Source organism: Myripristis murdjan, chromosome 9 (genome assembly GCF_902150065.1).
Source record: "Myripristis murdjan chromosome 9, fMyrMur1.1, whole genome shotgun sequence".
Taxonomy (NCBI): domain Eukaryota; kingdom Metazoa; phylum Chordata; class Actinopteri; order Holocentriformes; family Holocentridae; genus Myripristis; species Myripristis murdjan.
This window is the reverse complement of record NC_043988.1, coordinates 8,832,572-8,847,120: the sequence shown is the minus strand read 5'-3', so window position 1 is coordinate 8,847,120 and position 14,549 is coordinate 8,832,572. Positions and strand designations below refer to the sequence as shown.

The following is a 14,549-nucleotide window of genomic DNA, read 5'->3' as shown; positions in this document are numbered from 1 at the left end:
TGTGAAATTACAAATAGTGTACTGGATGTTTTATTAGGAAAAAATCAAATACATTGATATAATTATTTTAGGGAAAGTAATACATATGGCATTGCACCTTTTAAATTTTAGCTCTGTGATGTAGAAGATTGTTCATTTTGTGTAGGCCTAATGTAGAAATTTTTCTGTTGATTTATTTCATATGTAGAATTTTTAGAATTTAAGTTTTTGCTTGCTTATGTAATTTTTTCCTTTCCTTTTTTGTGACCATTTCACTTTACTAGACACTACATATGTTCCCTACCTTGTCATTTTACCTTGTCATTCTGTTAAGCTTCTTGTTTTGTTGACTTCACTTATGTTTTGGACCATTGTTACTGAAATTCTTTGTGAAAAGTTTTGCACCTCAATTGGTTTTGTTACCCATACAATGTGTCAGATTTCTGGATAAATAAAAACCCTTACTTTTGCACTGTCAACCTGTTTCCCTGTGTTTTCCTTACTTGTTCAGTGACAACATTCAGCTATTAAATTTTTGATGTTTGTGTCACAATAGTAAGGACTACAGAGTTCAAGGGGGGGCCCATAGAGCTGTGCCTGCTGCAATTAAAAATGCACTTCTCACCCAGTCAAGACCAAGAAGCTTTCAAGGGATATTGTAGTAATGATCTGCATGTGGAGAGTATTGCCATCAATCATGTATTAAATTCAAACATAATGTGGGGTGAAGACAAGTATTACAGACACCACATGACAAAGGACTTTAACCTTGAAATAAATTAACCACAACTACAAAAACAACCACACAGGCCAGTAATATAAACAGAATGCAATTTAGTCCAATATGTCAGCTTTAAAACACATCTGACAGTCACTATTGGCTGCATACACACCGCTGATTTCATCCACAGCAGGACTTCCTCGTGTCCTGTCAGCAGATGTAAACACAAGCTGGAAGTTTTCTGGGAAGCAGATATCCATTTCCATTTAGTTCCATTGTTACATTAATTTTTGTCTCTTCAACAGCAACGCTGCAGCTAAAAAGCCTCCATCTTCCCAAGTCATCTATTCTCATATTCAGCCTTAAAATCTTGTTTTTATTTCAACGAGGTAAAAAAATGCCACTGGGATAAATTAATCCTACTGCACTTTCAGGGCTTTTTCTGGGAATAAATATAAATATGTTGAAACAAGGAAGAATAAAGCACATCAAGCCACTGGGATCAAGACAATGACACTGATTCAAGTAAAATCTAGCAACAAACTGATTAGTATTGGAAATAAGTGGGATTATCTCATCCCAGTGGCAGATTAATTGTCCAGGTCACCAGTTTTTTTTTCTACCTACTCTGGAAAAATTATTTCACAACTGATGAGCAAACTGCGTTTAAAGACATTTTGCAGTGTGTAACTGATCACTTTCACTGGCTGGGACGTCAACTATAGGTCTTAGGTGTGCAATACATTTTAAAAAAGAAAAGAAAAACATCCATTTTAAGTAATCTAATCTCATATTAAGTGTGATTGCTGCCCATTCAAACTTTAAAATTCTTACGACAAATGTGCATATTCTCATAATGATGACATGCACAGTTTATGAGTTATAAAATATATGCAAGGCAACGAAGCCTAATTCACTCCCACTGTATTTATAATACAACTATGTACAGTGGAACCCGCTTTTAAATTTCTAAATGCTGATGAAACATCCACAGTCTCACACTGAAGACGTGTATGATTTAGGAATTAGCTAAATTAGTTATGTAAATTAAGCTCCATCCACTTCCATTGCATTTGTAAGTCAGACACTGTATACAGAAGAAACTCTAAATGCCTAGTATGACATGTTAGTCAAATATACACACTCTCATAATAATAACATATCATTTGTCTTGTTAAAACGTGGGCCAGTATTAAATAAATTAGATTTGATATTTTCATTAGGCAAAACATTATGAGAATCGCGATCAGGTTTAGTGCCATGTACAGACTAGCAATATTTTACCGCTGTAGTTTTTGAAACTTTGCGTGCTTGTCGGCACAGGGGGCTCGAATTGTATTTTATTGTTAAACTTCTTTTGCCGAACAACAACAAAAATACAACATTATTATCTTAGTTTGCTAAATCAGTGTTGAGATATGCAGCAGCACTACCAGCGTGTTATAATTCAATTCATTCTATCTCTCACTTCATTATCTATCTTTCGGTATGTCATGTGGTTAAAACAGCCTTCTGTGCCCGCAGTCGTCAGGGCGCCGCTGGTGTAGTGGTATCATGCAAGATTCCCATTCTTGCGACCCGGGTTCGATTCCCGGGCGGCGCACGTCTTTTCTTGTCCGGAAAAAAGCCCCCACTGCATTATGGGCATTTATATAATTGTTTTTTCACCCAGTTCAGCCAGGCAAAGGCATTTCCCTTTACGGCTGAATATATAAATATATATTTAGATATCTTTAGATATATAACCCGATGAATAGATATATATATTTATTATTATTATTATTATTAAATTATTCAGTTAGTTGTCTCCTGGTCTCCGCGGCTGGGTCACATGCGTTTCCCAGATGTGTCCAGCTGTTTTCTCGTTTGTACTTCTCTTGATTGGCAAAAAGCGAGTGTATTTTATGCAAATTATTATTCCGCACAGTTATAACTATGGGTATTCAATCGACATGTTTGCAGTTTAAGCCATGCAGATGTGGCGGCAGATCTGTGTGTGCGTGTGTGTGTGTGTGTGTGTGTGTGTGTGTGTGTATGTATGTATGTACGCGCTTGTATGCTGGAGAGAGAGAGAGAGAGAGAGAGAGAGAGAGAGCGCTTGATTTTGGCTTCATTTCAGCGCGCAGGTTGACGCTGCTGACGCCGCTCCTCCGCCATCTTCAACTTCCCATTGTTTGCATCAGACTGAGGCTGTCTGCGGTGTGTGTGTGTGTGAGAGCGGACTCGGGCAGCAGTTCATAATAAAATACTAGATAGAGCCTTTACGTTCGCGGTCGCCCAAGTTCAGCATAAGCTATTTGTATGTCAAGGGATTAAACTCTTCTCAGGACGCGACCACTGAACCATGATGATGGACGACGATCAACCCAAAACCTTGTGAGTAGCAGCGGCCCCGTCTAGCTCCTGAGGCTGGAGGGCTCCGTGTAACTAACGTTAGCTACCGCGCGACCCAAAGGCTAGCAGTATTTCCACGCTGTTGAAACAAACAAAAACCATTAAACGTAGCTACTTTAACAAAATGTCGACAGTGTGTCTACGCTGCCATTGCACATGAACGACAGCGGACTTCCAAAATGTAATTTGGAGATAGTAGTTTTCGACATGTACGTGTTCCGTAATGTCTGTTTTAGCCGTGTAAATAGACGGCACCGGAGCTCATCTGAAAATGAAACGATAGCGAGCGTTAGCTTAAACTGCAAACGCAGTTAACGGGCTGTTCGTTTCAAAATACACAAATTTGTCGAATAATACACCCACAGAGTTTGACATTATTTAATTATTAGTGGATAGCCATGAGACCGTTCGCGGATTGAACATGTCATTTTATTAGCTAGCTTGCCAAACCGCTTAGCATGAGGCCCGTTTGAATGCGTTTCTCCACCGGCTAGCGTTGTCGTTAGCTAGCTGGCAGACAAGCCACGTCAACGCTCAGAGAGACAGGCCGAGACGGCTCTAATAAGACGCTCACCACCCTTTATCTGTCTGTGTAAAGTGTAGGCGGCTCCTTTTCACATTTTAGTTACTGTCGTTTTTGTTTTTTTGTGGATTTAATGACTTGTTTTTGTCCAAGTTGGAAGGTTAGGTTGTAGCTAGCTCGGTTATCTAGCCTTTGTTTGCATGCTACTTCCTGTTTCACAAAGACTTCATCCCTCCATCTCTTTCCCCTTGTCTGCAGGTATGTGGGGAACCTGTCCAGGGATGTCACTGAGCCCCTCATTCTGCAGGTTTTCACACAGATTGGACCCTGCAAGAGCTGTAAAATGATAGTTGATGTGAGTGTTATCCATAATGGTGTTAGATACTGTGGATTTTTTTTTTTTTTTTTTTTTTTGGTCTACAGGAACTGACTAAACTCTCATCAGCACTGGCCTGAGGGAGAGATCTGTATTTGTATGAGCATATTTGATTAGTAAGGTGGACCGATGATACTGACATAAAATTAGACCCCCCCCCCCCCCCCCCCCCCCCCCCCCACAACCATCCATAAGTAGTTTTTAAATTATCCATATTTACAATAGGCCCTGTGATTAAAAATAGCAGTACTGTTGAAACACTTCTTTTGTTGGAATTTGGTTTGGGTGTTAAGACTGGCTGTCATCATTTGCCCAGTAAAGGTAACATTTTGTGGCCAACTTAGGAATCAAATGCGAAGAACATTTAATCACTGATGTTTTGTGCAACTGCAGATGAAAACGTTAATCCACAGATGTACCGGATGCTGATTTTCTTCTCCCAGTCCGTAATACTGGGCCCAACACTCCTATACTTCTGTACTCCAGGCAGGCGCTTGTCATCTGGAGTGATGTTACCTTTGCTGTGAACTTAATATCAGTCTTGTTTTCCCGTTGACAGACGGCTGGAAATGATCCATACTGCTTTGTCGAGTTCTATGAACACAGGCATGCTGCTGCCTCATTGGCAGCCATGAACGGACGGAAAATAATGGGTAAGGTAAGCTATCGTATCTACAGGGTGAGTGGGGACGGGTGGGCTTTGGGTGTGAAAGTTTTATTTGATGTTCCCCTTAGTAAATTAGACAGACACTATATATTATAACTAATCCCATGCCAAGAAATGATTTTAATAGTGAACCGAATATTATCACATTTGCCATTGAGGAAAGATCTTTGTTTTCTAATGCAAATCAAATAGTTCAAGAACTTAAACTCTAATTTCGTGATCTTCAGATCAGAGGAGTGATCCAGTTCACATCAAAACAGCATCTTCAAAACAAGTGAAATTATGTCATTTTGGCGTTTTTTCATTTGTTTTAAGAATTTTTAAGAATAAACAAGATTCAGTGCAGAGTTTCATTACTCGTCTATATCCTTAAACTGGTTGCAGTTGCAGCCTACCTTCGCTACAATATGTTAGCCTTTACAGTTAATTAGGGACAATTTAATAAAATATAGGGAACCTATTTGATTTGTTAGATTGTCAGGTTTAAGTAACAAGTACCCATAATGGAGGTCCTTCCCAGCACGCTCCCATTATGTGTAACAGGCAGATTTTTTTTTATTTTGTAGCGTCACACCAGTTGAAGGCAGTAGTGTTGTACTGTGAATGATGTAAACATACCCCACCTGGCCTGTCCTCTCTCTGCCCCTCTTCACAGGAGGTCAAAGTCAACTGGGCCACAACGCCAACCAGCCAGAAAAAAGACACAAGTAGTAAGTCTATTTTCTTATCATTGGCATTTTTTGACGGAATCCCTTCACCGATTTGAAAAGTTGCATACATTTATGAATACACAGGATATAATGTTACTGTTCCTTGTGCCATAATTCAGGGTGAGCCTTCCTATAGAGTTTCACTGAATGCTAAAATACTACACAAATGAGTACCACATGACATTGGGCTATCCCATCATAAAGCTACAGGATCCTGTACAGTAAATATAGTAATTTTTAGGACTTGAGAAAATTACAGATCACAAGTTTTGGAAAATTTGTTGCTCTTGTTATGAGAATACATTACACATGGTAATGTAGTGGTATGTGTACTGTCGGTCCACACACCACACTATCTGCTATTGTGAGATATAATCTTTGTTATTATGTGTTATAGTTATGATCACAGTCCTATTGTCTGTCAACAAGTAACAGTCACTGACAACATTTTAAATTCAGTTCAGAAATCAGCGTCTTGGAAAAGTAAGGAATTTTGTAATGGAAACTGTGTAGTAACCTGTTTGGGTAGAATATGTGTCACATCAAACACGTCTTAACTGTGTTTTTCTGCAGATCACTTCCATGTCTTTGTCGGAGACCTCAGCCCAGAAATAACCACAGAAGACGTCAAAGCTGCCTTCGGTCCATTTGGCAGGATATCGTAAGTATCACGCTAATATTTATGACAAACATTATGAATGAAGGACAGATACTGGGAAATGAAGCTGGCATGTGATGTCAGGATGAGGAGGCAGCAGTGTGTTCAGGGAACTTAGCAGCAAGGAACTCCAACACAATATTTTGTTTAAAATCTAGAGAAAAAAACACTTACCTGTTTAGCAGCATAATTGTCCAGCTAGACAAAAATGTTAAACAGTTCATGTGAATTGTTCATACATAATTCTAGGTGTTCAGATGTTAAGTATTTGTTTTTTGTCCTTTAATTTCACTTTTTCTAGCAAATTTTATGCTAGGTCCCTTCAGTACATCTACTTTTGTCACGTTAAGAAGACGTTTAAATCCAGTTTAATGGGGTTCAAAGGAAACAAACTATATCCTTCCACATCCTGAATCATTGAAGTGCTGTTATAAATTGATTACATGTTGATGTGATCCCGTCGTGGTGCGTGTTTCTGATGTGCTCCCAACGACACATTTGTCCACAGGGATGCCCGTGTTGTGAAAGATATGGCTACAGGGAAATCTAAAGGCTATGGCTTTGTGTCTTTCTTCAACAAGTGGGTGAGTAGTAGGACTGGGCAGTAAATCGGCTAATTCGAATTCATTTTAATAATGCAAAACGGTCCGAATCGTGAAACTGAGAGGTGTGTTGTAATCTCATACACTCATGATCATGCCCACAAAGATTCCCATCAGTTAGCAGTAGGCAGTGAAAAGCAAGAGAAGTCTAGAGTTTTTTTTTTGCTGTATAGCCCAGCCCCAGTGTAGTCAAGAAATGCTTCCAATGTTGCACAGTTACTGTCGATGCCCCTTCATCCTTCAGCGCTGCTGCTGTTGGTGGGATTCTGCTGCGCTACCATTTTTGTAAAACATGCTCTAAAAAAATAGACATTCTATCGAGAAAAAATAAGAAGGTAAGGTAAGGTAACTTTATTTATACCCGGAGGTAGATTTGGGTTGCAGCCAGTGAGAAGCCCCCCCAGACAAGAAAGTAACATGTTTGATGTAGTGATGGGCATTTTAATTATTTTTATATGCTTTGCTTTGTAATGTCACTCATGTGCACCTAAACATTTCAGTGTCTGGGGGTTTGTCATTGGAGGTCCTGAATTATTTAATGTGTGGCATGATGGGATGACCCAGTTCTTGCTGTGTTGCAGGATGCAGAGAACGCCATTCAGCAGATGGGGGGTCAGTGGTTAGGAGGCAGACAGATCCGAACTAACTGGGCCACAAGAAAGCCCCCTGCCCCAAAGACCACCTATGAAAGTGTGTGGAGATTCATCTACTTTCATACTGGATTTTCAGCTCTGCGAGTGGTTAGATTAATGTGTTAAGTGCCGTGTGTTCATATTTGTTTTTGTCAGATAACTCCAAGCACCTATCCTTTGATGAAGTAGTGAACCAGTCCAGCCCCAGTAACTGCACCGTGTACTGTGGTGGAGTCAGCACAGGACTGACAGGTCAGGACACTACTACCACTGCTGCTGCTACTATCAACACTGACACTGATTTATAATGTTCATTATTGAAATATTTGTCATTTCATAAGTGTTTACAAATCAGAATCAGAATACTTTATTGATCCCCAGGGGGAACAAATAAAAAACAATGAACACTTTAACTTATCATTAACAAAGATTCCAAAAAATACAGCAGTCAGACATAATTAATTTCATTCAAAGTAAATATATATAAGTTTCATTTAAGGAGCGGTTCCCAAGAAATTACTGATTTCTCTAATTTGGTTTCCTCAGGCAGGCCACTCCAAACACTTGTGGCCAGTAATAGTGAAATAGATAGTGGCCTTAGATTTAAGCCTCTAAGTGATCCAGCTCTGTATTTTTTTTTTTTTTGTAATGACACACCTACCCGCATGGAAACATAAGGATGTCTAATGTTCCCTTTTCATGTGGCCTCCAGAACAACTGATGAGACAGACCTTCTCCCCGTTTGGACAAATCATGGAAATCAGAGTTTTCCCAGACAAAGGCTACTCTTTCGTGAGGTATGAACATGAGTTCTGGCTGATTCATTATTGCCTGTCAAACCTTTTTTCCCCAAACCAAAGTAGAATGTGTTGTTATTTTATTTATTTTTTAATGACATGCTCTGTGTAAATTTTATCAAAAAGTATTTGGTTTCTGGTAGCAGGGGTCATTTAGGTACAAAAGCTACATCCTGTCCCAAAAATGTACTGCATGCTAATAGTAAACAGTATTTACTGGGCACTGGCCATCATAGTGTACTGTTTTGGCAATTAGTTTATTAATTCAATGCACTGCACTTTTATGTAACTAACTGGGCATTATGCAAAGCATCTAAAAAAAAAAAAAAAAAGTAGCAAATACAACATGTATCTCAACCTAATTTTTGATTTTTCTGAACTTCTCTTGTTACCATTGCCCCTGTAGAACATAGTCAATTGTGTTTTTATTTTACATTTTTGAGCTTTGAGTAGCTCCTCCCCTCTGCTACTTGCTGCATTACGGGATAGTAGTTAAAATCAAGTATGCTTCTTGACATTTTTGAGTAGAGTGCATTTTCATACTACACATTCAAAATGTGTTTATTTTGAGAATGTAATATGCTTTTGGGACATTGTGCTGCCAGGCTTACTACCAGCATCAGTTTAGTGTCTGTAGTTTAAAAATGATATTTGGATGCTTACATTATATATTTAATATTCATTTTTAAAACCTTTATCAGTTAGCCCACACAATGAATTGTTGCCTTGTTGCAGTTTTTTAGAGTCAGAGTGCATTTCCAGCAACGGGGAGGTCATTATTGCTGAAGGAATATAAAGGAAATAAGGCTCATGTACCTAAACGTTTCCTCAGTCTCTCCCTCTATCTGTGTCCAGGTTTAACTCCCATGAGTCAGCAGCTCATGCCATTGTGTCAGTGAATGGCACCTCACTAGAGGGCCACATAGTCAAATGTTACTGGGGCAAGGAGACGCCAGACATGATGAACCCCATGCAGCAGATGCCCATGCCGCAGGTAAAAACAGACACTCTTCAGTTAACAGTCGCTGTCTGCTTCAACCACATCTCTACTTGTAGGGTTAAATAAGTGTATCCACCTGCAGCATCGGGACACCCCCCCCTGGCATTGAACCCCTAATGCAAAACGTGCCAAAATCATGTTGTACCTGTTGAAATACATGGGCAGATGGCTGTCAAAGTAGTCAACAGTAATGAAAATTCCTGGTGCTGTTGGAGAATTTCACAATTTCATACAGAAGAGAGCGCTTCCTGAATGACGTTTATGCATTTTCAGGGGATTTATGTGAAGAAGAAGAAAAAAAAGATGTCATTTGGAGCCGAACATCTGCTACTTCTGTTTGGGCAGTTTGGCTTGTTGGTTTTACACAGGAGGTTTTTGTGTCTTTTTCACCTTCCTCCCTTTGAAGACAATAGCCATTGTTTTCAGTGACTGGATGCTTTCCATTCCCCATCAGTATCTTCTCTAGCCCCAATTCAACTTTCAGGACAACCTTCAGGTTTTTATTCTTGAACAAGGATGAAAAATAATACCAACCAGCTGCCAAATGCTGGGGAATGTTGGCTTGTGGGAGTTGATCTACCAGCCACTTTGGCAGGTAATCAGCTATTATTTGGATTAGGGGTTGGAGCATGTTGGCATTTACACAACACTCAAACATTAAACTTGTAGTAAAAAATTGTAAATGAAGCCTTTAAAAATCAAAAACCATCCTAATAAACATCTACAAGTCCTTTCAACTTTGAGGTACAAGATGCCTTGCAGGAAGACAATAGCCAACACTGTTGTGGTGCGTCAGGCTGTTTAATCACCGCTTGATATCAAACTAGAGAACAGGGCCATCTTCTCCCACCATCATGTCCCGTTCTCTCCCCTGAGACAAAATCATTCTGAAGTGTATAGTTCTCTAACCAAACTCTGTGCAGCTCAAATTCTACATTTAGTCCAACCGGTGAGATCTGGTCGGGCTCTGTGCTGCAGGCAGGGGCACGTGTGACACAGCAGTTACGTGCTACCAGATTGTTTGTCTGTTGTGTGTAATAAAATGAAATGGATACAGAGAGAATGAGAAAAAATAGACTCAGGGCGCTTTCAGAGAGATGTTTTCATATCCTTAATTTTCAGCTATATATGAGGCAGGCCCCGAATACAGGCCAGTTGTTTTTTGTGATTAAAAGAAATAGAAGGCCGGGCTGCTGCTGAACTTCCATAATGGCTCACATAAGTGAGCACTTATCCAATGTTTTTGACTGAGATGTCTTTGTGTTGATCAGAGTTGGGAAATGAAGTTGGTAATTTATTGAATTTATGGGTGGAATTTATTTGTTATTTAAGGATTGAATGTCTGAATTTTGGGCCACATCAATTAATGTAACTTAGCTTCCTGCTTGGGCTCCAACATGTGGAATGGGTTTTGAACAGTCGTTCAACCCTGAAAGTCACATTATCTTGTAGATTTCTAACTAATTCACCCACGTAAGGACAAAGGGGAGGGTATAACTGAACACAATGAGTCTCCCCTCAGTCATACACAGTTGACTATAAACTTGTGCTCTGTTCTCGCATCCAGCAGAACAAGATGGGCTTTGCTGCGGCCCAGCCCTACGGCCAGTGGGGTCAGTGGTACGGCAATGGGCCCCAGATTGGCCAGTATGTCCCCAACGGCTGGCAGGTCCCCACCTATGGCGTCTACGGCCAGGCCTGGAATCAGCAGGGCTTCAAGTAAGTAGCACGGTGCGCAAGGCCTCCCTTCCTCCGCCTCCTACTCATCCAGCACCGCCCAGGGTCCCCCCTCCAAGACCGGGGAAGGGAGTGCCAGCTCTGGCCACAGGAGGGAGCCATGAACACCCCCCCCACTAACCCCCACATCTTGCCCGCTTGTGAGCCCTTCACCATGTTCAGCTTGTGAAGACTGACACAAAAGCACACAAAAAAATAATAATTTTTACTTTATCACTGTGTTTCCCCCTCACTGGTAAAGAATCAGATATTTGAAGGTTCCATTCCAAAATGGCAAATGTCCATTTTTGTCACTGAATTTTAGGCATTCAGTAGTTAAAAAGTACACAATTCCAAAACGTCACATTTGGTAAGAAACAGGCTTAAATTAGCTGATAATTTGTTGTTGTTGTTTTTTTTTTTTTTTTTTTTTTTTTTTTAACCTCCAAATGGTTTTTACAAGTAATTTCTGATGTTACAATAAGATGTATCTTTTTGTGTGTCAAATGATGGATATGTCTCATTTCAGAACAAAAAATTTAAGTTGTCAGTTTTTATTGAGACACAGTTTGTTGATGGAGAACGGCTTCCCCAGGTTTAAGATTCTCTGTTGTATACAAGGACTGTCTTCATTTCTGTGTCCACATTCATGGCATAGCTTTTACATCAAATAATTTACCATTTTGATTTTGTTTTTACAACATTACCTGAAAATTTGCTCTGTGAATGTGGTAGCCATGTGAAATATCATTTGTAGACTGTTTTTCCAGATTTATTTTTGTTTAGGACAGTGTATGTGCAAGAGTTTTTGTGCGCCTTAAACACAATAAATGAAAGGGCCATATATGACAGTGCAAAATTCCTGGTGACACGGCTGTAGAACTAGGTTATGTACGAAGGTGTAAGGTAAATGTAATTAAAAGCAGTGATAGTGGTGTTTTGATGTCTCCTGTAAATGCGTTATGCCTAAGAGAAGAGAGGCCAGGCCTCTTTTGACTTGAAATCTGAAGAGAAACTCTATCCTGTATAAGCTGTCATCTTCACTTTTTCACATAAATACTGGTAAAACACAGACTTACTTTATGTGAATTTTGTGGCCAAATGCAGAAACGTTGTACGAGGAATTAAGATAACCTACATTGTTGCACTATATAATGTAGCTTATCTTATTTAGGCTTGACTATGAACGCTGTTGTATGTCAGCAGTTGGGAGGGTGGTAGAATGGATTATAGAGGTCACTCTGCTTAGCCTGTATGCTCTTTGTCTGCTGCTGACTCATGTTTAGTCAAATTACATTTCCCTTTGGCCCTTCCAAAATGCCCTCCACTTGTTTCACCAAGCCTGTTTTTTTTTTTTTTTTTTTTTTTTTTTTTTCTTTTGCTAGCTCTCATTTTCACCTAGCCTGCCTTATCCTCACAATCTCTGATAACTCTGTTTGCCTTCTGATTCTCATTCTAGCCTGCTCCAGAGTCTAGTAGCTCTAATATGTGCCCTCCCCCTGGCTCCCTGTCGCCTTGTCTCTTCTAACCTGCTGGCATTTTGTCTTGCTGTCTCTCTCTCTCTCTCTTTCCCTCGATTTTGCAGTCACTTACCGGCCAGTGCTGGGTGGACTGGGCGTGAGCGCCATCAGTAACGGTGGGGTTATGGAGCCTACGCAGGGATTGAATGGGAGTATGCTAGCCAACCAGCCCGGTATGGGAGCCGCAGGATACCCCACAACACTGATAAGGGGGTGGGGTGGGAGATTTGTCAACCGTCAGCCTTTTAATGGCTGTAAGGTGCCCCGCGGGCTGTGTAACACCGCCTCCATTTGCGGCAGGACTAAGACTTTTTACTGGGACGTGGAACCTAATGGGAGGTTGACATCGATAGAAGATGTAAATGGGATTTCATGGGGGGTTGAGGTAAGGGGAGCCAGGGAGGAGCAATTTGACCCACACAGGTATTACACCCTTTGTGGTAGGCAAGACTGGCCACGAACCAGTGCTCTTACCATTTTTAAGTTAACTGTAAATGAATATAAAACTGTAAAGGAGAAACTTTTGGATTTGCGCTTTTTTTTTTTTTTTTTTTTTTTTTTTGGTTTTACATTTGACTCAAATAGCTTCCATTTTCACACTCCCCTCTTGGACACTCAACGAGGGGTTGTCGTTTTTTAAAGATGAGAAACTGTTTCAGTCTGAATCATGTGCTAAGTTATGAATCTTAGTTATTGTTTGAGGAATGGAAATCAGTTTAATTTTTTCTCATTTTCTCTTGGATTAAAACCAATTGCAGGGATTGTTGCCACTGCTGTTTCTCTGTAAGGGCAGATAAATATTGCACAGTTTTTCCTCTCTTGTACTTGGACGAATTTGATTACCAAGAGTGTTTTTCTTTTTGCATTCCATTTCTCCTTCACATCTTTCGGACAGCCTCAAATCTTTTCTCCACGTGTAAATAACCATGCATTCATTTGAAACAATGTAAGTAAAATGCTACTGTTAACTGTGGGTGCTTGCTTTCTTTATTTTTTTTTTTTGTTTTGATAACTCAACAGTTAACTCCAACATTGTACGTAGCAGAGTGGCACTATCAAATGTGACACTGGCACAGTGCAACACGTGATTCTTCCATGCAGGGACAAGACAGCATTGCCATGCAGTGCAAACTTAAAAGTTAACACAGTTCCAGATGTTAAAGGGTGAACATGTATGACACTTCTGATGGTTTTTTTTTTTTTTTTAAATATATATTGAAACGCCAGTATTTTGTATCACAGACCTGAGTGGATTCAAACTTTACACTGTTGCCCTTTTTGCCAGAGTAATGGGGAGGCCTACATAATTGTTGCCTTATAGAGCTGGTTTCTTTTAGCTGACATGATCACTCTTTTAATTAGGCAGTGCCTACGGACATTTTCAGACCCTTTTGTTTAGAAAGGTGTTAGCCCTGAGAATTGATAATGACTCTGCTAATCAATGTTTTCTTGCTTTGTCCAATTAAAATGCTGATGCGCATAAACCACACTGTTGTTGTTTTATTTTCAGACAGGGGATGGGATTGGGGTTAATCTAGGACACACCCGATGATAGAACAGTCCCAGAATGTCATTGTCACTTTAAGGAAATGATGATAGATCACACCCCAAAATTCAAGCATTTTGAAATGCTATAGAGGGTAAAAAATTAGTGTTTAATTCATAAAACTGCAGTTTTTGAGGAAGGGTCTTTAAGTTGCATACCAGTCAGAGTCTGGCTGAGAATTGTGTTTTATTATTTGATCGAAGTTATAGAGCAGAAAGTAGAAACTTTAATTGTTCAGTCTTAATGAGAAAGAATATTTTATGCAGTCTTTGGCTCGCTGTTATTTTATACATGGTGATTTGTTGCTGAGGAACGGTCTTCAGCTATGGACTCAGCCTGAGCCAAGAATTTAACCTTTAAGAGTATAGGAATTGAAAAATAAAAATGCTATGTAATGTACCACTGTCCTTGCACTTTGCCAGATGTTTCAACCACCAAAGGTGAGTATGAGTTCAGGTAAGTTCAGCTCCTGCACATGTCTGCAAAGTCTGGGAAAACACTGAAGTTGAATATCTACCTTACAATGTTTGCTAACTTCACAAAACATCTGGTAACGGAAGATAACACGAGAAAGTGTTTACACATTTTGTAAGCCCACTGTCATTTCTCATATTGTACTATTTGTGTCGTAAAGAACCCTGAGCCAAGTTGAACTGCAGCCAAAATCTTCAAAATGCAGCCAAAACACTAAGGCAACAGGAGAAGAAA

The 14,549-nt window shown here is 39.8% G+C and overlaps 2 protein-coding genes and 1 non-coding gene across 4 annotated transcripts in view; all 3 read left to right on the top strand.

Annotated features, from left to right (window-relative positions):
- The first annotated feature begins 2,232 nt into the window (after positions 1-2,232).
- trnag-ccc (transfer RNA glycine (anticodon CCC)) lies at positions 2,233-2,303 on the top strand. The gene has a single exon. It is a non-coding gene; the product is annotated as a tRNA-Gly (tRNA).
- Positions 2,304-2,825: 522 nt separating this feature from the next.
- On the top strand, positions 2,826-12,487 carry LOC115365096 (nucleolysin TIA-1-like). Of its 2 annotated transcripts, none has more exons than XM_030059871.1 (12): positions 2,826-3,076; positions 3,876-3,972; positions 4,553-4,651; positions 5,316-5,370; positions 5,944-6,031; positions 6,537-6,612; positions 7,212-7,320; positions 7,419-7,514; positions 7,975-8,059; positions 8,915-9,053; positions 10,630-10,778; positions 12,361-12,487. In XM_030059871.1, exons 1-12 carry the CDS (start codon positions 3,045-3,047, stop codon positions 12,407-12,409), a joined length of 1,074 nt encoding a protein of 357 aa, XP_029915731.1. In that variant the 5' UTR covers positions 2,826-3,044; the 3' UTR covers positions 12,410-12,487. The 2 variants fall into 2 exon arrangements, with proteins under 2 accessions (XP_029915731.1, XP_029915730.1); XM_030059870.1 differs by having other exon boundaries at positions 2,828-3,076; positions 10,627-10,778.
- Positions 12,488-14,235: 1,748 nt separating this feature from the next.
- The window catches only part of LOC115364671 (ubiquitin carboxyl-terminal hydrolase 29-like), a 1,382-nt gene continuing 1,068 nt past the window's right edge, over positions 14,236-14,549 (top strand). Inside the window, exon 1 of the mRNA XM_030059207.1 lies at positions 14,236-14,297. Coding sequence (XP_029915067.1) covers positions 14,236-14,297 — 62 coding nt within the window. The remainder of the gene's footprint in view (positions 14,298-14,549) is intronic.